Source organism: Xiphophorus couchianus, chromosome 15 (assembly GCF_001444195.1).
Source record: "Xiphophorus couchianus chromosome 15, X_couchianus-1.0, whole genome shotgun sequence".
NCBI classification, from domain to species: domain Eukaryota; kingdom Metazoa; phylum Chordata; class Actinopteri; order Cyprinodontiformes; family Poeciliidae; genus Xiphophorus; species Xiphophorus couchianus.
The window spans coordinates 17,300,453-17,323,875 of record NC_040242.1 but is presented as its reverse complement, the minus strand read 5'-3'; the positions used below and the strand labels follow the sequence as shown (position 1 = coordinate 17,323,875).

General features: G+C 40.8%; 1 protein-coding gene across 7 annotated transcripts in view; it reads right to left on the bottom strand.

Annotated features, from left to right (window-relative positions):
• Positions 1-4,583: 4,583 nt before the first annotated feature.
• runx2b (RUNX family transcription factor 2b) overlaps positions 4,584-23,423 on the bottom strand; it is a 61,510-nt gene continuing 42,670 nt past the window's right edge. For 4 of the 7 annotated variants that reach the window (XM_028040249.1, XM_028040248.1, XM_028040247.1 and 1 more), the window contains 3 exons: positions 19,614-19,781; positions 16,858-17,019; positions 4,584-7,953 (listed from right to left, as the gene is read on the bottom strand). In XM_028040249.1, the coding sequence (XP_027896050.1) occupies positions 7,475-7,953; positions 16,858-17,019; positions 19,614-19,781 (809 nt within the window). In that variant the 3' untranslated portion in view covers positions 4,584-7,474. The remainder of the gene's footprint in view (positions 7,954-16,857; positions 17,020-19,613; positions 19,782-23,423) is intronic. The other 3 variants (XM_028040252.1, XM_028040254.1, XM_028040253.1) reach the window with 2 other exon arrangements.

Sequence of the window (23,423 nt, the reverse complement as noted above, 5' to 3'; positions counted from 1 at the left end):
ACATATCTATTATATATGTATTATATATATATATATATGTTATATATATATTCTATTATATACATATTATCTATATGTGTATATATATATATATACACATATATATATATATATGTATATATATATATATAATATTATATATATATCTACATATATATATATATGTATATATATATATACATATATATATATATATGTGTATCTATAATATTACACATATTATATATATATATGTATATATAATACACATAATATATATATATACACATATATATATATATATATGTATATATATATATACACATATATATAATATATGTGTATAAAATCAGCCCGTTTTTCTACATTTTTCCCAGGACAAATTGCATCATTTGTTCGTGGAACGTGTCGATATTCAGAGCAAATCATCAAATAGGATGAAATATTTCATAAAGTACAGAGGAGCCAAAGTTTGTGCTGACAAGGATTCATTTGTGGATGTTGTGGCCACTTGTGCTAAATTTTGTGGATTGTAATTTCTACCAATTTAGATTTCTTCTTTGGGTCGTTAGAATATATTTAAGTTAGTGTAAAACCAACATTTGTAACTAATTGTTTGGAATTGTTTAGATTACGTTGTTAATTGTTAGACCCTCCCATTGTTTGGTAAACGTCTGTTGTGTGGACGGGAGGTTTGTAAATGATTTTTTGACCACTTTTTAGAGCTTCAAACATCAAATTGAGGTTATTTTTCATTTTCGACTAAGTTGCAAAAACATTTATAGCAATTATTCCGCTTCTACTTTAACAAGAATTAAATCATGTATATATTTTCAAAACAATCAAATCACCCACGGCCTTTGTTGGAAATTTTTGTTTTTGGAACACAGAAGGCCGCGACACAGAGGTCACTTATTCTGCTTTTGAAATGTCTGATCACATTTTGATTGTTACAAAATCTCACGTTGTTGATGTTTTTAGCACTTGACAAAAATCAGACAATAAAAGGCAACTCTGTGATAATTCTTCACAAAAAATATTACCGAATTCTGAAACTGTTTTCAACTGTAGGCAAGCATTCGGCAAATACATTAATTTTTTTTTCATTGCCTGGCTGAAATGTCGTGCAAAAAGAATGTCGCATAAACGTTGGGAGTCAAGTTGCAACTTATGCAGTCTCATGCTCTGAGTTCGCTGTTTTTGACATGCAGTTTGAAATGCTGACATGAAGCGAAGGGTTTGGACAAAGAAGCCTTTTGTTTATGTGCTTGGTTGCTGTCCGTGGTCCTGACAGTCAAATTTTCATATTAATTCATTTTATTTCTTCAGTTTTTTTGTTTTTTTTTTAAAGGTACTGTGGCCAGTTTCATGTTACATAACTTGGACTGGCAGCTCTCATTAAATGTAGACATTATAGGTTTTGTAAAAGCGCTTTCATAGACTTGCTTGATTTAACGGAGAGTCTCTCAGTGGGTCGAGAGCAGTGGCGCAAACAGACGTTTTGGGGGGTTCGGGTGCGCAAGTGGAAAAAAGGAACCACAACGTCACCTTCCTGAAATGATGCCCTAAATGTTTATTTATTTATTTATTTATTTATTTTTTTGCCAAAAATAATTATGGAAAATAATAACAATAATTACCACCTCTTTTTTTCTTTCTTTCTTTATTTTTTTGCACAAAAAAAAAAAGAAATAGAGAGAAAGAAACAGACAAAACAAAAAATCACTTTTGGTGAAAATCGACTTATGCCAAAAATAGTTTTTGTCGCTAGGTGACGATATGGAGCCGCCGGCTGCTTAGGTTGTGTGAGACTAATTACAGGCACAACTTGAGCATCGTGTATATGTATATAACCTATTTCAAGATCAACAGTCATATTCTGTCTGATGCAGATCCTTAAGAATGCCCACCTGAGGAAAATAAAAGAAAAATCAACTCAAAACAAGTTTTAAATGCCTTCTTGTCGGACAAAATAACAGGCAATTTTCAAGTAACATAATAGTAAAGGCGTAGTAATGCAAGAACACGTTTTCAAATATCAATAAACTTTCAATTCTAACGAGCACAGGAGCTAGAAGACATTTTAGACAGACCAAATAAAACAAATCATGAAGTCTTCATCGTCCTTCAAAAACCAGGCTGGCTGAGACCAAAGCACCAGACTGGAGACTTTGGTCATCCAGTTTTTAGTGGAAAGAGAGAGAGAAAAGAGAAAATCAGTCAACCATGCAAATAGAAATGACTGAGCTTGTTTTGATTTATCATGCAATTCATTGATGTGTTGCTAACAGCGACAGGCCGAAGCAACAAATCTGTGCCCAGCCCTCCCTGTCGGAAGATGAAAACAGGAAAATCGAGAAGGAGAACCTATTAAAGGCTCCAAAAGACTCAAGACCTAAGCAGAGGTTCACTCCTAACATATGAGTGGCCTAGTCAAAGTCCAGACCTAAATCCATCTGGTAGTCTATCTAAGACTTAAAACTTCTGTTTACTCTTTTTTTATTAATAAACCATTTATCCTTCCACTGCGATGATTACGCAATGCTTTCAAGCTGCTCCCTTTGGAGTTCTTTCTCTTTTTGTTTCTTTTCCAAATGCCACTAGAGAGCGCCAGAGTGCGCAAATATACCGGTCATCACGGTTTGAAACTCAGGGATGCTGGAGTTATCTTGACCAAAACGAAAAGTTTCTCACCGCGAGAGTCCATGAACGGTCTGAGGCACCGATACGATCGAGACAACAGGGGTCAAAAAGGTCAAGGAGTAGCGCTGAGGTCTGAACTCGGAGAGCACTGGGACTAAATGAGAAACCAAGATGCACAGAGCCCCCCGCCCCTTGTTAAACTCAACTCAGACACACACACACACACACACACACGCAGTCTTGTTAGCAGAAACGGAAACATAGGAAGAGATATACTGCCCCTGAGTGGTATGAGGCCCTTGAGGATCACTTCCCGCCTGAGCAGCTCTTCTAAAAAGTTTGCGGAGGTCAAGTAAACAGTTTGTACTGAGCTGTCAGATCTGTCTCTCTCTCTCTCTCTCACACACACACACACTGTGTGTGTTTTCTGTCTTTAAACAAAACAAAAAAAGAAATCTCAAACTAGCATCATCCTCTCATACAGTGTGGTTTTGCCTACTCGTAAAGTTCTCCTTGTATTCTCCGCTGATTGCATAATGTCAGAAAATGATTTCTGCTTATAAAGCTGGCCGCGAGACTCGAAATCAAATTTAAAAAAATGGTAACACATCACGGCTGGCAAGAAGAGACGCGCTCGGCTCTTCTTGCTGCCGAATTTCCATGTTTGACGACAGGTCCGTGTCGACCCCTTCCGTCCGTCACGTCCGTCCTCCGAATGAGTCACGGCCCGCGTGCTGATGCCCCTCTCTCCCGTGCGTGGAGGACATTATGCAAATTTCCCCGGGTGTCTGGCTTCCTCCGCTCCTCCGGAGTTCATTATTTGTAATTGCCAGACATGGCTGAGAACGCGGAGAATGCGAACCTGAAACCGAGCGCCGAGCCTCTTTTCCACGCAATCCATATTCAGGAAAATCCAGAGAATGTTCCCAATCCCCCCGGCCTTAGCAAAACATATGGAGATGGTGTAGATCTCCCTTTTCAGCCTGTGTATACACACACACACACACCCACACACACACACACACACACAGTTAGATTGGCTCTATTATGTCTTGGAATAATGTAAACCAGCTTTGCCTGGTTTCGCCCTGCTTTCTGCTCCTGTCTCCATCTCTTTGGTTTCACAATGCACCGCTGACACGCAGCCATGGCAGCGGTTGTGGCAGCAGCAGCAGTGTGGCCCCTACACCCAAAACACCCCCCTCTTCCCCCCACACAGTCCCCAGGCTGTTGGACCCCCACCACCCAAAAACAACATTGGTGCAGACAGAAGGGTGGAGGAGAGGTAAAAACCCTTACTTTTTTTTTTTTTTTTAAATGTACGATTTTAAAAAACAAAACAAAAATCATGATACTGGAGCGCAGGTTATCTTCTTCTGGCTGCCATGGCGCCTAATTGGTTGGGACGTGCTCCTTTCAGGTGTTTATTTTAGCTTCACGCAACTGACTTTGCTCCTGTTTTAACACTTAAGGTCACTTTTTAAAAAGTTTCTCCATGTTTCACACCTTTGAGTTGGGAAACATTAAGCAAATAAATCCATTTTGGTGAGCATTTAGATAAACATAAACCAAGAAAAAATAAAATAAAATAAAAGAAACCAAATGAAGTCTAAGAACAAGGAGAAAATCAGTTAAAATTACATTTAGGAAAACATAAATTAAATGTTATTTGATAAATGTTTTTCTAAATAAACAAAGAAAAACCATCAATGAAATTCTGGTAAACATAAACAGCTTATGTATAAATAAAATAAAAATGGATAATTATTATCAAATAAACATTTATAGCTAGATAAATGATTAAATAAATAAGATTTCACAAGAAAGTAAATATATACCAAGAAAACATACATAAAAAAAAAATAAGATAAACATGCAGAAAATTCTACTAACTGAGAAAAAAGAAAATAATATATGACGTGTTGGATGAGGTAAAAATCTGACATTGAGAAAGGGAAGAGTTAAGTTACAAAATACCGGCTTTATTTTTATTTTTTTTAAAAATAAACAAACATGTACAATCACAATGCCAATTTCACTCACTGTTGTCAGATCTGTTTGTCCCTTCTTATAAAAATAAAAAACAAAGTAAAAAAAAAATCCCCTTTATGAAACGTACCAGCAGAATCTAACCGCGTCGCTTTAGATGTCAGTTCCTGACAAGTGTTCATGAGAAGGAGTGTAACAATGGAAATAACACGTAAACGTTACATAGGAGCAACACAAAGTACAAGTATACACACTGATTGTTAAATAATACCGGCTTTTTTTTCCTCTCCATGACAGTTTATTGCCCCCCAACAAAACAACAACAAGAAAAAGAAAAACCTTTTTTCGTGAGGTGGGAGAAGAAGAAGAAAAAGAAGAAGAAGAAGAAAAGAAAGCGGATGAAGACGGTATGGGATGCGTTCATTTCCTGTTAGGTTGTCAAAAGTACAAAAAAAAAAATAAAAAAATCAGACTACAAGACACGGGATAGCAAATGTTAACAAGGCCGTGTTTTAAAATCTGTTGGAAATATTTCTCTTCTGTTTGTTTTTTTTCTTTTTCTTTTTCAAGATATTTTATCGGCCGAGGCAGTCGGGGGCGGGCCTGGGGGGAACGCGACGTGACATTTTCCAATATCATGAAGCGAGTTTGGAAACATCCTCGGCTGAGGTCGCGTGCAAACCTTCAGTGAAAAGCTTGAACCCACTGATCCCGTGTTTCTCTCTACTGGTTTTTTTTTTTTTTTTTACACACACGCAAGGGGCTACATTACCTGCAAACATTAAATAACAAAAAGGCACAAAATGATACAATAATCTCAATTTTTTTTTTTTTTGTTGCTTCAAATAAACACCAAGTGTCTTGGTGGGATCAGATGTATTTGGCCAAGTGTTTTCCGTTTGGGCCGAGATGGCTGCATTCAGGACCCAAAACCACGAGCTCTGCTGGCAGCCAGCCGCGAGTGCTGCTAGAAATAAAACAAGAAATAAGTGCTTTTATCAAACAAACATACAAGTCTCCCATATTTTTTTTTTTTTTTTTTGGTCACCAGTTTGCTGCCAGCAGCTGAATCCAATCACCTCGTTTTTTATGCACTTTTTCCCTGAATCCCAGCATTTTTTTGCAGACGTGCTCCTTGTATTGCTGCAAGAGAATGTTGTTTTAGGCTGGGACGTTAGATATTAAATCTAAAAAACTGTAGATAAATAAATGTCTGAAGGAATGTCATGGTTTTAATTTTGTATATTTTTTTTACTTTCCTTGCTTTCTCTCTCTTTCTCGCTCTCTGCGTGTGTGTCACGCACTAACCCCAACTTTTTCAAAGTCATCTTCTGCACATGATATGAAAGCTATAATAACCTTGGCGTGTGTAAGCTATAATCTCGAGTGAGCCTTTCAGCCAGGCTGGATATGAAAAACAAAAACAAAAAAAGAGAGAAAGACAGGGAGAAAGAGAAGCAGATATAGATAATTTCATTCGGGGATAATTCCAGTCCTGAGGAGTTTATGTATCACAAAAAACAACTGAGCCTTAAAAAAAACAACAAAAAAAACCGGTCTGACCTGACGCCGTAACTTGTACCACCAGGCGCATCCATCTTTGGACTCGCTTCGATTGTTCTCATATTGTAAGTGCACGCCAGATGAGACAAAATAAAAAATAAAAAAAAAAAAATTTCCATAAACGGATAATTATTTTCTTCCCCACCGAAGCTGGCTTTAATGCCGCGTTGCCGAGAGGCACGACGCGAGTTATTGCTCAATAAATACCAAAGGTTTCATTCCGAGCCAAATGTGTGTCGACGCCTACCGAAGATGTTGGCCTCCTAATGTGTCGAGCAGTTACACTGAATTTATTTGTTTTTTTCTTTAACACATCAGAAGAAAACGTGTTGCAATACTCTCAGGAAACTCGATTTTGTATTCCAAGCGATTATTATTAAATCTTTTCGGGGGGGGGGTGTGGAGCGCAACTACAGCAACGACAACAACAACAACAAAGAAAAAAAAAAAAACTCTTTAAATTACCTATCAAAGATAAAATTAACTTAGTCATATAGATGCATCAAAAATATTCAGATTACACTTCTTCGACTCAAGTTTCAAATACAATACATAATTTATGGCTTTTATAAGTTAAAACTAGAGAAAAAACAAACAAACAAAAAAAAAAAACCCAAACAAACAAAACGCTTCAATCTACATCAACGTCATAACCCACAATGTACAAGTTAAATTAATTGGTTTAGAGCAAAATGAATGTCCACGCCGCTTTTTGGTAACACACGCTTCTCATCTGCTACTCAGTGCTTAGGTTGCATCTCGATATTGTACAAAAACATGCTCTGCAAAAAAAACAACAAAAAAAGCCTTAATAAAGTACAAACACGTTACAAAAACAAACAAAAAGGGGCAGTCTTTTACAAATGTCGACGCAGCATCCCTTAGCTGGTGGGGCTGCCCTAAAAACTGAAACAACGTCCCGTCTGCGTGGGCTTGGTGAATCAAAAATTGTTTTAGTTTTTTTTTTTTGTGTGTGTCTTTTCTTCTCATTATTGCTGTGAGAATAGTTCCCTTTGTAGTGCCTCGGTCCAAACACATTCCAAGAAGACAAGTCGGTGCAAGTCTGGTCTTTTATTTCATTTTTCCAACTCCCTCCATCCTTCCCCCATCATCATCATCTCTGCTTTAATTTCCAAGCAGAAGGTAGAGATAGCCGAGGAGAGGACCCCAAAAAAACAACCCAAAAAAAAGAAAAGAAAGAAATCCCCCTGTTCATGATATGAAAAAACAAAAGGGGGTTTTGTGCTTGTAAACCGCGACGAAACTTGATTTGTCATCCGCGTGTCCCCCTGGTCTTTCCTCAGTACGGCCTCCAGACCGCTTCGTCCATGCGGCCGCCGGGGTTCAGCACGGTCGGCGAGTTGCTGTGGCTCCCGTCGCCGTCCACCCCTCCCTCCGTCTGGCTGGGCAGGTTGGGGTTCACCAGCGAGGTGCCCGTGGAGGCGCTAGTGCAAGGCGGCACCATCCGAGACGGCGAGCGGTCGCCGCCGGGCACCATGGAGAACTGGTACGAGTTGGAGGAGGCGCCGTAGTACAGATACGGCGTGCTGCTGGTCTGGAAGGGTCCGCTCTGGCTCTGGGTGGAGCCCGGGTACGGCGGGGGGAGGTAGGTGTGGTAGTGGGCGCTGCCGAGCGTCATGGCCGAGGTGACGGGCGGGGTGTAGGTGAAGGTGGCCGGGTAGTGCATGCGCGGGCTGGAGAAGCGGCTGTCCGTGATGGAGGAGAGGCTCGGGAACTGGCGCTCGAACTGGCCGGGGAACGGACTCAGGTCGGAAGACCCTAAAAAAAACATGGATGAAGGAAAAACGTCGTTATCAACGCGGGGATCCCATACATACGGTCAACTTTAGGAGGTTTTTGGAACATTACGGCAATCGGTCAGTGTATTTAATTGAAGCGGCATGTGATAAGCCAACAAAAGGAAAGTAGTAGATAATCAGGAAGTAGGACAGCCTTTCAAGAATCCCTCCACAGAATAATGAGCTAGTCACTTTAACAACACAAAGTCTTACAAAGTATTTTTGGTTTAGTTTCTAGTGCAAACATCTTAGTACACTGGAAGTAAACAAAACTAACTCATGAGTAACATTTCTGCAAGAAATTATTTACTTATTTTATGTAAATAATTCCTTAATATAGATAAAAAGTACTAGTTGCATTGGCAGATTATTTCACGTAAGACATTTTTCCCATGTCATAAGTGAAATAATCTGCCTAAATCCATTGGTAGATTTAGGGTTTCTGCAAAATATAAGTTCTGTTGAACATGTTTGGGTTTGTTTGTTTTTGAGATTTCGTCTTCTACAACCAAACAAAATAAGCTTAATTGGGATTTTTAAAAATTTTTTAACAGACCAACACAAAGTAGGACGTAACTGTGAAGTGAAAGGAAACTACACATGGTTTTAGAAAATAAACAACAACTGTGGTGTCCTGGGAATTATTTGCACAAGCAGCTTTCCCTGCACATTACAGCTGCAAGTCTTTTGCGGTACGTCTGTGCTAGCGTTGCACACAAGTTGGTCCGTCTACCCTCGAAGCTAGCTGACACTTAACCAGAGTGGATATAAAAGAGGCAGCGCTTCGTATTTTCCAGGCACGTTGTTTCCAGTTTTGACAAAAAGACTCAAAATAAATCTGACACCCTGAAATTGCCGCCTGTCTCTTTAAGAAGCAAAAGCTCCTTCCGACACTCGGCACGTCATCACAACAACCTTTCTTGTTTACAGCCGCTTTTAGGAGAGTTGGGCTGACAACCAGATGTCTGCTGATAGCTGCTGCCGCTAGTCTGGAGGAGACGAGTGGGAGCAAGTATTTAGACGTTGCCAAATGGTTGCCACGGGAGATTTAAGGATTCCTCAAAGACGCATGAAAGAATCAAATCAATGCTCCAGCTACGTTTTTCATGAGGGAACAAAATGACATAAAGCTAAAGAAAAAGTACATTTTTAATTATTTATAAGAGTCTTACAGGTTTTCTGACTCAGTGACCCAACATATAGCTCATCCATATTCTCATCGCCTTTTCCTCTCCCTAATGAAGAAGTAAAGTTTGACACACTTTCAAATTTTTTTTGGTGGTTTTCAAACCAAGCTTGAAAACCACTTAAAAAAAAGAAAGAAAACAAAGACGTTATTAAATTTTGAATTACTTTGTGCCTCTCTCTCACATAAAATCCTAATAAAATAGTTTGCGGTTGTCACGTGGCGAAATGTGAAAAAGGCCCAGCAGCTCATTGCACGGCACTGCAGTTACACTTTTTTTTTTTTTTAGCGTGTCAGTTTTAAAACCTCTTGTAGAATAATTGAATTTAATAAATTCGTCTCTTGAGAAATTACAAAAAAACCAAAACAAAACCCTGCTGTAAATTTAACAGTCATTTCCAGCCCGATATGTGTATTCATCAATTTGCAAAATTAACGTTGCGGTTTATGGAATAGCACTTATCTATAAATACTATCTGAATCACCGTTCCTGAGTTTTGATAACCTCTGCTGAGCCGCACATTCCCTAATGTATTTACACATCCGCGATCCTCTGTGTGTGTGTGTGTGTGTGTTGGCGCATGTTTACCTGTCTAAATTATTGTTTATATGCGTGTGGAGCCGGTTTGTGTGTGCGTGTGCCGAGAGTGGATGTGTGTGAATACTGTATGCACATAAAAAATAAAAAAAAAGAGAGGCAAGTTGGGATGAATCAGGAGCTGCACATGTGGAAACACTTTGTGCAGAAACAGTTTCCATGAGATCCATAATGAGGCAGGGCTGAGCTCTGATGTGGCTCCTCTCCTCGCCTCCCATCGGCTCCAGTGTGTGCACGCGCTTGCGCGCGCGTGTGTGTAGGGGCGCGCGCACGAGTGTGTTTGTGTGCGACGGAGAGAGCCGAGCGGGAGCTGCTCCATCTCACCCTTCGTTCCTCTTTTCGCTTCATCCCTTAAAAAATACCCAAAAACCACTAACTGGCTGCGGCGAGCTTCGCGCTGGGCGAAGAGTTGAAGGAGAATAGGAGGTCCTCCTCCTCCTCCTCCTCCTCCTCTCTCCCCTCCATCCGTCTCCTCTCGGTGGTTTAGTCCAGCCATGGCGCTCTTATCATAAATCACAAGGCGTCTTCCGTGTCACCATGTCTGCTCCGAGAGGACAGGGGGGTTGGGTTGGTGGAGAGGTGGAGAGGAGGGCTGCGGTGTTTATGTGCAGGGAGGGATTGCGAAGCCGGGGTTTGTCGCTAGCGTCAGATAGCATATGCTGCCAATTAGGGCCCTTAAACTTCCTCTTTCCACCAGATTTGTTTGATTCAAATAGCAATCGTGGGCGACTGTCTCTGTTGTGGGGCAGAAGTGTGATCTCAGTGCTGTTCAATAAAATACCGACTCTTGTTTTATAACTTTAAAAAAAAAAATAAATTCTGGCCTACCCCGTTGCTCAGAGGGGCCCTGTGATGATGAGCCAGATCAAACTTTATTAGCTGAGAGGAAACCAGAGTGTAACAGTGTCTAAATGTTTAGAGGGGCTTTTCAAACAGCGAGGCGTCATTTCCGAATTAGGTGTTATGACTCGGTTTGATGAACTTTTGCGACCACTGCTCAGCACATGGGCTGGGTTGCTAACAGGGGCGATATTAAATATTTTCCCGGACTATGGTGCCATTTCACATCACCATCGAGCAACTATGTCACCTTCAGTTAGTATAAAATAAATGCTAAGCATAACTTTTGGGTATTTGGGCCTTTGTCTCTTTAAGAAGCTCCTGCTCTTAAAGGAGCAATGCTTCTCATTAGGCATCATAATTATATTTACAACCGTTCTTAGCAGCATTGGACCTAGAAGCAGTTTGCATGATGCGTTTAGAGGACTTGCAGTTCCACCAGACGTTTGCTAACTGCTGCTGCCGCTAGTCTGGAGGAGCTGAGTGGGGCAGAAGCTCGGCTCGATTCGGCATTGTTCTCTTAAGGCGCAGTGTCAGAAAGAGTAGGAGCTTCTTAAAGAGACAGAAGACCAACTTCAAGGCGTTAAATTGTGAAGCAAAATGTCTTTTTAGTCATGTTTGATATATACAACTGATGGTACCATAGTTACTTGATTGTGCTATAAGATGGCACTGTGTGTAGAAAGTACATAGCCTTTAATTATTATGTGGAAGGATAGTGGATAAACATCATAATCTCACCATACACCTTCCAGGGTGCTGTCATTTCCGAGAGGCAGACAGAGGCCTCTGGTAACTCTGGAGGAGCTGCAGAGATCCAGAGCTCATCTGAAAGAGCCTGTTACCACGGCAACTACAAAGTGGCACACTCCGCAAATCAGACCCGTATGGACGAGTCGCGAGGAGACTTCTTGGACGAAAGCTTCAGAAAGTTCCTTGTAAAGTTGACCTCAAAGATCACACAGGAGGAGACCCAACACGTGACCCAAACTGAACTTTTTTTTTTGTTTTTGACCCAAATGCAAAATGCTAAATATGTCAGAAAACTGGCTCATTTCATGGAGCACACCTTCCCCAAGGTGAAACATTCAGGCTACAGATATTATATTTTATTCTAAATCAGACATAGAGAAGTTGGTGAAGTGGCGGATAATTGATTAATGTGATTTTAAAAAAAGAAAGACACATTCTGAAGACTTTTCATTTAAACACCTTAGCTTGTTTTACATCATATTAGAAATACATAAACATTAACAAATAATTCAACTCCTTTTCGAAACAAATAAACAAACATTTTCTTGCCTAAAATTGCATGACATGGCACTCGTTTAGTTTGCATTTGATCATTTGTAGCAAAGGATGCATCAGCAGATAAAAAAACTGCTATGAACATGTGAAAAGCTCAGTCCCTGACTTACATCAACACAGTGCAACTACATAATAATAATAATAATTATATTTTGATTATGAACTTTACAGCAAATGGTGTTTAATAAGAGATTTTGTTTTATTTCACTGAATCCGAACCGGGTGAAGCTAAAACGGCCACTTCATGCTTTGTGTTATAACATATTTACAGAAAAATAACTTTTTTTTTAAAATCTTAAATGCAAAATGTAGTTATTTTTTATACAGTTCTTTCTTAATTACTGCTCAGAGTGTGTTTTTCTTTTAGCAAATTTGAGCCCGTATACTCCAGTTAACAATTAGTCAATGTCTAAATTAGTTGACGTTTATTTTACTAATCGATTCATCTCGATTAATCGAAATTCAGCCCTGCTTAGAATGGCCTAGTCAAAGGCCAAAACTAAGTCCAGCTAAAAATTTGTGCAAAGTCTTACATTTACAGATAGTCTACTGCAAGCTACAAAGTAGAATTGAAAAACAAAACAAAAAAAAAACAAAAGCTGAGACATACCCTAAGGAAGGGTGGCTCTATAAAGTATTGACAACATTTTATTTTCCTTCTACTTTCCAATTATGCGCTGCAGCTCGCTTGTCAATCGTATTACGTACAACTGAAATAGCGGCTGAAAAGTGACAAATTGTGAAAAACTTAAAGGGGGCGTATCAGTTTCTGTTCGCGGTACAGATAATGTTTCGGAGCCTCCTGACAAGGTGTCAACACGATCTCTGGAGCTCAGCGAGCCTGAGGCGCATCACCTCGCGCAGGTGTGCGAGCGGGGGCGTCGGGGTCGGGAGGGGGGAGAGGCCGGGCTTTGGAACGTGTGTGCATGCTCTCTCGTGCACATCTGTCACTCGGAGAACAAAAGCCTCGGCGCTCGCGAGATGAAAGGCCGAGGGGGGGGGGGAGAAAGACCGAGCTAATCAGAGCTGACAGGGCAGCTGGCTGGGTTTTAAACTTTTCTGATGCAGAGTCACACGGCTGCAGCGCTTAATCACTCGCCCTCGCTCGGGGCACATAAACATACTAACACACACACACACACACACGGAGAGGAGGGTGAAGTATGCTAGAACAAGGAAACAGAGAAAAAGAAAGTTAGAGAGAGAGAGAGAGAAAGAAACCTACACATGGCAGCAAGTCAAACAGGTGTACGGGGGGAGAAACTTGTTTGGCGGCATGTGAGAGTTTTCAAGGAGTTTCCGTTCACGTTGGAGACAAATCGGGATGCAGACGCCGCCGTCAGCGTGAAGACAGCGGCTAATGCAGTTACCCAGAATGCTTCGAGAGAGCGGCGTGTCGCTGTAAAGACACTTTATTTGTCAGCCATGACCCTGTTATTATCCCGAGGCCTGTTATTACCCATGCTCCTCTGGGATCAAAGGTGCAGAGCGAAAAAGGAAACAACCTCTTTTTCTCTCCTCTGTTAGCGAGGCGATCAGACTCATGTTAGCAGCAACTTGCTGATACATGCTGGGGTTGTTTTGTATTGTTTTTGTATTGTTTTGTATTGTTTTCTGGGGGAGGAGGACCTTTTTATTAGCATCAGTGTGTAAAAGTGTGAATGCCCGTCTGAAATCAGATTTTTACACGTATTACTGTATATAATTTTTTTTTTACTGTTTCAGACCAGTTAGGACTTTCAGATTTTTTTTCAGTTTGCCATTTTTTTCATTTTATTTTATTTATAGCTTTCTTCTAATGCAGAAGTTTACATACAAGTCATTTGCCTACTGTTTGGTAGCATTGCCTTTTAGTTCGGGTGCCGTAGAAGTCTTTTTCATTTTGGGTCATATCAAAAATCTGAATGTTCTTAAACTATTTAAACTGTTGAAATATCAATAAATAGCTGCTCCTCCAGGATTTTGTGATTGTTTTAGCGTTTTTTTTGCTATCAAAAATGTAGATTTTGTGGTAATAATTTGGAAATATTTGGAAGGAATTTTTACGATATTTGCGCTAATGTACAACATTAAATGTGACTTTTTATTACTCGCCGTATGAATTACGGACTGTAACTTCACATAAAGAAAGTACGGCTGAGGCGGCAGTAACTTAAATTCAGTGTTTTTGATCAATTGTGAGAAAATTGATCAAATCTCCCAAAAACTCAAAAATGTTTTTGGAGATTTGTTGATTTTGTGTGAATTTTGCAGATCTGTGAAAAACTGGAGGGACTTATTGATGTAATTTGAAGTCTAGAGGGCCACATAAAAAGCTATGGTGGGCCAGATTTGGCCCCCGGGTCTTGAGATTGACGTAGATGAAATATATCGGATACTCTCCCAACATTAGCTTGCTGGAGTCTTGGCTCATTCCTGCTGACAGAGCTAGATGAGTGTGTCAGATGTATAATCCATCTTTTTGATGAACACCTTTTTAGCTCTGACCAAAACATTTTCTGGAGGACTGAGATCATTCTGAAACACTGACTTTGTTGTTTTTAGGCCACGTTGTAGCCAGCTTGGCTCTTTGCTTAGGGTTGTTGTCCATTTGGAAGACGTGAACTTCCTGGCTGAAGTCTGAAAATGATGACAATATTTCCTCAAAATGTTCTTTCCTCAAAATGTCACCATTTTCTTAAAGGTGTACAGCAAAACACCCAAACAACATGATTCTGTCACTATGGTACTTCATACTGTGTTTATATCCCATTTTCCCCTCCCAAAGTAGCAATAAGCACTGTAGTCAAACCTTTCAATTCTAGTTTCATCAAATCAAACACAAGTCTCTGAAAATGTACGTCCTTATTCCAGAGTTCATTTGTAAATTGTAAACTGATTTTTTATGTTTGTCTTGGAGTACCGACTCCTTCCTTGCTGAGTGTCTTTTCAGTAAATGTTGGTAAATAATTTTTTCACTATGGATAATAACTCTCTGTTACCTCCTTTGGCTAGCATCTGCCACTGTTCTGTAGTTAATTTTCACATTTCACAGCAAAAACCCAGTCATCTTTGGGACAGGACAAATGGTCGTTTTGACCAAATATTTTCCCATCTTTGACCAGTTTTTCTAAAATGCTGATGGCAAAATCTGAAGGAAATCTATCAGAAATGTTCGACTTTATGCCATTTTCATTGACTTGGATACTGAACTCAATGCTATCTGGGAGTTGATTAAAAATTAAGGACAGTTGGGCGTCCTTAATTGGGTTGGGTTGCGTAGGGGACAGCGCAACCCATGTTTGGAGGCCTTGAGTCCTCGTCGCGGCCGTCGCGGGTTCGATTCCCAGACCAGGCGATGTTTGCCGCATGTCTTCCCCCATTTCCTTCCCCCTTTCCTGTCAGCCTACTTTCATATAAGGGACACTAGAGCCCACAAAAGACCCCCTGGAGGGGTAAAAAAATAAAAATAAAAAAATTATTTTTATAATTAAGGACAGTTGACTATGGGTCACAGACCAGTGCAACAGAACCGCTGGTGCAGAAGGAGCTAATGCCACACAACTTCCTTCCACCGAAGCAAAGCCTTGTGGGATCAGGAAACCCCTCGTTCACATCAGTCTGAGAAATGTTCCCCGATTTCAAAACTTTGGTTGAAGCTTTGCTTGTAATACACGACTCCATTGTTGCATCAGAGCGCAGATTCAGCATCCAGATCGACATTAAAACAGCCATGAGAAGATATTCTGTCCGAGGCAAAAATCCAAACCCTCTGCAACTGGACTAGAGACATTTGATTACTCACAAGTGGATGAAAAAGTTGCATGTGTTCACCTAATTTCTGGGCGATGTTGCAGATTCTCTGTTCAGCTGGTTAACAGCGTTGCCTCGTCTTGCGAGAGAAAGAAGCTCCAAAAAAAGCCCAACTGGAGAAGATTTCAAGGTGGTTTTCCAGCATATACCTGAGTATAACCCTGCATCACTGCAAACTACACACCATTAGTGTTCTGATTCATTGTGGGTAGCTTGATATAATCCTTTTTTCTGAAATAAAGTCGAGCCAAAATAAGCAACTTCACGTTCAAAAACAAGCCCAAAAAACGCAACCTGTGACTCTTTAAATTTGCAAGAGACTTTAGAAAAACAACAACAAAAAAAACCGGACTAAAGTCGCTCAAAATACGCAGAGCTGGCGACACTTCTTGTTTGGACTGAATGTTAATTAGACTGAATGAAAAACAACCACAAATGAATATGTCATTATTATCATTTTATAAGCAGATCATGACAGGATCATTATTATTTTCTTTTTTAAACCTCGTCAGTCAAAATGACCGGAAACGAAAGAGTGTAGCGCAGGGGTGCCCAAAGTCGGTCCTCGAGGGCCGGCATCCTGCACGTTTTAGTTCTCTCCCTGGTGGTACCAACAACCTTTTCAGCAAGTCAATGTTCTTCTCAGGCTTTCTAATTAGCCATCATTTGATCCAGGTGTGTTAAACCAGGGAGAGAACTAAAACATCAGGATGCCGGCCCTCCAGGACCCACTTTAGGCACCCCTGGTCTAGCTCAACCTCTGCACAGAACCCCTTCATGAACGGCCTGACGGCTGGACATTCCAATGCTGTTTAGAGTTGCCTGTAGTTATTTGTCAAGATGAATAGTTCAAGTCATTCAGAGACACAGAGTTGTGTTTCTGTCTAACTCAAGTGTTGTTAATCAGCCAATCAGAAGCTTACAAAGCCAGGACATCAACCTCTTAGCTGTTCGAGATTCTGCAAAGTTTTTTGAGTGTGTATGAATTTTCTCTCCCTCGTTGGTTTGGCATTTAAAGCAGTCGGCGATTCAAATTGATTCGTAAGAGGAAACCTTCCGCCTGATTTAATGCTCCACAGTGAGAGGACCTGCGTTTATGCGCTTTCGTGATGCATTAAGATGTTAGACGTTTATCTTTCCCTAGAGAGTAATGGCTCTACCTGGCAATCGTCTAGGCACGTCACTGATGGCAGGCAGGCCCGTGCCTCGGCTGGAGGAGAGGGGGGTGGTGGAGTGGACAGAGGGGGACGCCATGGGACTCAGGTAGGATGGGTACGGCTGTTCGTACGACCACGGAGGAGAGGACTGGGACTGACGAGGGTCTGATGGGAAGAAAAGAAGCAAGGAAAGGAAGCAAAAAAAAAGGAAGCAAGGAAAAAAAAAAGGGAGAATAATTACAAGTGCCCCAACATGCACATTCAAACACTCCAATCAGTTTCGCTAAAGTGAGACATTTATAGCAGCTTTAGACTTTGTTTCCCCTCCCTCTTCCCCCTTGTCTCTTTTCATCTGTAGTTTTATTTAGGATTACAGATATCACTGTGTATTCTGGAAAAGGTCTCGCCAGTGACACAACCAATGTTTACCTCTGAAGAGAAGATCTTCCTGTTTGCTTTATAAAACTGTGTGCTCGCAGCTGAGAAACAGAAAAGCCTCGCTGGCCCGGGTCCAGGATGTAAACACGCCACGCTAAATACCACAGCGTGCTAGACTCTGTTATTGTGTCTGTGCAACGACACAACAGACCGTGAAGGCTTTTTCTTTTCTTCAGAAAGACTGCAAGCTGCAGTTTGTTCTTCTTAAGGCTACTGGAAGAATAGACTTTGTATTTAGTTTAATAAATGAAGTTGGGCTTGAGAGGGGGGTGAAAGAAAAACACATCAGCAAGGAGGCAGAAAGTTGATATGCAGTGCCAAGTGAAGCTTTTCTGCTTTTTGTCACGTTACTGTGTTAAACTTCAGTGTAGTTTATAGGGATTTTATGTGAAACAAAGCGGTGCGTTATTGCAACGTGGAAGGAAGAAGATGCCTTTGGAATATTTAGCTACAAAAAAAATAAAAAATAAGGAAACAGATTCTCAATTGGATTTCAGTTTTCAGTTCCTTGTTCAACACAAAGAAGCCCAACAGCACCACCCTGCCACCACTATGTTACACAACAAGGATGCAATGTTATTTTTATGCTATTTATCCTTCTACAGTCAAACACAACTTTGTGTTCATCTCCCGATGAAATGCATTGAGGTTTAGCGGTTGCTATGTGAAAAAAAAAAAAAAAAGTAAAGGCTTTAGCCATGGCACTGTTTTGCATTAAAAACAAAGGACAAAAAGTGCAAGCAGATGAAAATGTACAGCTAGAAAAGTTTAGGGGGGAAAAAGCGTAAGAGGTTGAGTCGAAATGGGAATTTTACTCTTACTTTACGATTTCAAAAACTAAAAAGATCTGAATATCATTCGGTAAAACGGGTCTGCGTTTTAAGCCAGAGCGTGTAACACACGCTGCCTCTAACGATCCCCTTAGAAGCACTACAATGCCCGGCTCCAAAAATAACTGAGACTTAAATAACCACGTGCGACGGGTTTCCCGATTTGGGAGCGATCGGGTGGCGGCCGTGCCCGACCGTGAGAGATGGTGTTACCGTCTGAGCTGGAGACTGATTGAGCGACGGGGCAGAGAGGGACAGGCAATCTCAGACGCAACATAACACGCTCCGCAGACTCTCGTGCCGTCAGGCCGCGGCTCCAGTTGGGGTTTGATGTTTCGCAGCGGACCTCCAAGTGGTTCGGCCGGACAATGCTTGGCAAACGCTCAGCGGTCATAAGGGTTGTGGTGCGAGTTGGAGATTAGTCTCGAGCATCTTCGGTGTCGCATTTCCAACGCATTGTTAAAGAGGACAAAATGTTTCAAGTGCCTTGTCTTGACATAAAACATGAATTGTAAAACGGGTATGTCTGTCATGCATGCAGTCATAACTCTTTATGCAGCTTTAGGCCATGCTGATGTTTATGTCGTAAAAAAGCTGGAAATGCTTTTTTCTTTGGATTCCACTCAGAAATGTTTAGAGTACCCAGCAAATGTACTCAAGTAAGAGTAGCGCTACATATTTTTACTCAAGTAAAAGTAAAAAATGGAAGCTAACCAAAATGTAGATTTTGTGGTAATAATTTGGAAATATTTGGAAGGAATTTTTACGATATTTGCGCTAATGTACAACATTAAATGTGACTTTTATTACTCGCCATATGAATTACGGACTGTAACTTCACATAAATAAAGTACGGCTGAGGCGGCAGTAACTTACATTCAGTGTTTTTGATCAATTTTGAGAAAATTTGCAGTAAAATCGGCAAAAAATTGGGAGATTTGTTGATTTTGTGTGAACTTTGCAGATCAAGTAAGAGTCAAAAATGGAAACATCCAAGAGAATAAAAAAGTATTTGGTAAAAAGTCTACTTCTTCATTTAATATTCAAAAATGACATCATCAGACAGACCAAACTATGAAGTTAAGTGGAAAGTTTGGTATTTTAAGGATCAAAATGACTATAATTCACATAAGTAAAACAAATAATGTTCTCAGTTTTTTTTTATCAATATAAAACTTATGAAACTTTTACAAAAACTGCAGTTGTGTCTGAATTTTTGGGTTAAAACATGTTCGTACTTCTATCAGTGGGTAGAGAATATAGAAATTGTACTCAAGTCAGAGCAGTAATACTTCATAATAAAATTACTCAAGTAAAAGTAAAAAGTACAGCGTAGTACAAATACTCCCAAAAGTAAATGTAATTGAGTGAATGTAACTAGTTGCTTCCTAACTCTGTTTACACTCAACGCCTCGTTATCTCCACCCTTTAAACACCAGGTGGATGTTTAACACTTGAACTACTCAACAAAAGCTAACCGTAGTAGCTCACCTGTAATCTGTGTCTGACCCTGCGGGTTGAAGGTGTTGGCTGCGGTGTTGAGAGCTGGTCGGGGCGTTTGCGTGGGAACCGTGACCCTCACCCTCATCCTCTCAAGCTCACTAAGGCGGTCTGAGAACAGGCCAGTTTTGGGCGGGTCCTCAAGTTTCTGACGGTGCCCTGAACAAAACAAAACAAAACAAAAAAAAGAAAGCGAGAAGAAAAAGGAGGGGCTACATCAGTTACGTTCATGTGACAATGGCAGGTCTTATCATTTTGGCAAAGGTAAGACAACTTGAGACAACTACTGTTACAGGTTGTTGCAACCAGTGTGTGGGCTTGTAGGTCTTTTTCTGACCGGCTTTCCTGTCCCTTCTGAGAAAAAAACAATCCCCACAGCAAAGGGGGGAATAGTCGGTATGGTTGGTTATCGGTATCAGTTTTCTGCCACATGTTGGTGTTTTGCATGTGACTTGTTACCATAAAGTATATCAAGTGTAAAATGAAACGTTCAGTTTTGTGAATGTTTGCTGCCCTGCTGGTTCACAATTCAACAAATATCCTCTGCAAGATGATGAGTCAGATCTTTAGTGCTATGACTCTCAGTTTGCTTTTCCAATTCAGTGGGATGATTAGAACAACTTAGAGAGAAATATACAGGGACTCTGAAGATGCACGTGTTTTGTTGGAACCTAAAGAAGAAGCTTGAAATAAACAAAAAAAAAATTCTATTCTCATATAGGCCACGTTTTATCGTGTAAAGTAATCAGACACGTTTTATCATTTCTATGCTGATGATATTCAGCTCTATTGTTCTTCACTTTGTCTCTTCGGTTGGATGCGAGAGGCAGGCGCGGGGATTTCATTTATGTAGTGCTACTGGAGACCGAGCTTTTCCGCATTGTGATTTTTGATTTTTTTGAGTTAATAATTAGCACCACAGCGGCTAATTGTTTTCGTAGGCTGGGCTTTGTGTGACGGGTTACCCTTGTGGCGCTCGTTCGTGTGTTTACAGGTCCACCCTGTGGATACGCAGCAAATCTGCCCAACTGTAGTGCTGGAGAGCAGAGAAGGTATTTGAAATGGCGTAGTTGGAGGCAAAAATGAGTGTGACAGTTCCTCCACGGGCTAAACCACCGACTCACTAACCCACAAGCCCACCGGGAAAGCCCCCAGTCGTCCCATCAGCCAGTCCACCCGCCAGTACTGTTAGATATGCAACTGTAGCTACTAGCAAACAATTAAAAATCATGAACTTAGATAACCCACGTGCGGTAAGCCACAACATACCAAACCAGGTACACTTTCTTCTTCTGAGCCCAACCCTTTTCCATCCCTATCAAGCCTGCAGTGGGAACCCAATCAAAACCTTCCCAGGCCGTGGGCCAGGTGTGGACTGCCGTTCAGTAAAGGTGGGGTATTATAAGAGGCCTTCTCACACACACCCCCACACACACACGCCTACACATAGTTCTTTTCAGCACCGACACAGCACTGTGTCAGTATGTCTGTCTGGTCTTGCACTAGTTCCCCTGTAAAAGCGGTAAAGTAAATATCAAACAGTGGAGAGCAGAAACTCCTGCTGTGTTTGGCCGAGCTCCAGCTGGCTCGGGCAGAAACAGTGAGCTACTTCAGAATCCTGCCCAACCTGCCTGCAGTCAGAGCTGGGAACAAAGGCCTGGCACTACACCTACAACTCAGGGTGGGTGTTGAGGAGAGCAGACATGAGGATAAACAACAAAAAAAAAAAGGCAGTCAATTCTCAAAGACAGTCATCATTTGTATTTCTAAAGCATCACACAAGGAAGGAAAAAAAAAGAAAAATAAGAATGGTTTACCAAATGTATCACTGACATCCTGGCTGGAGGAGCTTTGCTGCGTATCGTGTTCAGCTTTCCAAGCTTCTGCAAGACTTTTTGCCCTTTAATGGGTAAATAAATGCAAAATGACAAGCGTGGATTCTTTCAGAGCCGCCCATTACAGCTTGGCACCTTTCCACCTCTGCAACTCCGCTTTATTTCGACCTCAGATATGCAATTAAAAACCATCTTGCTCTTCACAACAAATTATTTCACTGTGGAACAACATCTTGGAACCAAAACACCAAAAATCTTGCTGCAATGAATCACACCAGACAGGGGGAAAAAAAGGAGTCATTGATTGGTCTGACATGGTGTAATTATATTATTATAATTGTAGTGTGATCTCTGTGATTGCCTTGGTGCAGACAAGATATATTGTTTGCAAGATCATTTGAAAATAAGAGTCTTTGTTGAACATAGAAGTTCACAATTCTGTATAAGACATGTTCTCTTATTAGTCTGATGTCATATTATAATTTTTAATGTCTTATTTTATTAGCTTAGCATAAATGAAACCGTGTGTCTGATTAATCTACAGAATGTTTTGCACTTAGTGTAGTGAGTTACTGAAATAAGTGAACTAATGTAACTTCTTGAGGACGGACAGATGAACAGACAGTCTTTATAAGGCCAAATACATCAGTTGTTTTTTTTTTTTACTAAAACAACAAGACATGTCTTCAGAAATGAAGGTCTTTGTCTCTGAGCACTTTAACAAACTAACCATGCATTTTGTGCTGCTTTAGAAGAGGTGGCCGTTCAGCAGGCTCTGTTACCGCCTTCGTCCGCCATCTACACGATGTCCTCCGCTGTTGTTGTGGTTGTTTTTCAGACTCCACAGGAAAGACCAAGTCTGATTTAACGCCGCACGGAGAGAGAGAAAAATATCTGGTGTCGACAGTAATTCACTTCCATACTTCATTAATAGTGCGTCTCCATCATTCCGGTGGGTAATTTATTCATGTCGAGGCATTCCTCGTTCCTCCGTGTAAGCCGTGCCCAGTCAATCATGGCGTTTCCATTTTAAAACAGGCAGCGTTTCTGTCCTAAAAAAGCCCAGGGACACAGTGTGGGCTTTGTGCTCAGCCTGTCTCCTGGTGATGGAAATAAATAGCTAAAGGAGTTCCAAGTGAGATGAGGGGGACAGACACAAGTAGGAGGAGGACAGGGTGAGGAAGAGACCCCCGATGACCAGTAAATTAAGAGCTCTGAACCAGTCAGGCGACACAGGCCCCATTAGACGGGCCGACGGCAACAAATGGTGAAGCAGTTAAGAGAGGGTTTTGGATCGCAACGTCTTTCAGGAGGATCCCGAAACACAAACGTGGTATTTGGACAGCGCGACGTCTGAGCTGCACAGGTTAAATTTACTGTTACTGTAAATATTTACAGTTAAGTGAGAAGTCAGCTCGGTGGCTCAACTATAAATCATTCATAGAGAAAAAGGTCGGGCGGGATACGGTTGCTTCCTTAAAACCGAAACCCCCAAATTAAAGGCCACAGGATCCTAAAACTACTCGACACGCTCCAAATTGAAATACTCAATAATTCAAAGTAGAACAAGAAAGTCAAAAAAAAACACCCAAAACAAAACAAAAGTGTTTCAAGATGAATTTTGAAAAACAACTATGTGAAATTGCTCACATGCTTAAAATAAAGCAACACATTAAAACAGTTTTAGACACCAAAAGTCCCATGTGGAAATGTTACCAGACTCAGCAGTCATGGTAAGCTGTTCTACTCTACAGCCACACCTGAACAAATATACACCAACTTTTATGACTCATGAGAAATAAGAGAAGAAAAAAAAAAAAGGTCCATTGGATCCAATGAATCATAAGGTACAAAATGAACTTAAAAACAGAGTTTATGCCTTCTGGAAACAAGTTTCAAATAATTTTACTTTAAAATTGAGTTCTAACGAGGTCGGCTATATTTGGTGGGAAGCAGCATGGCATTT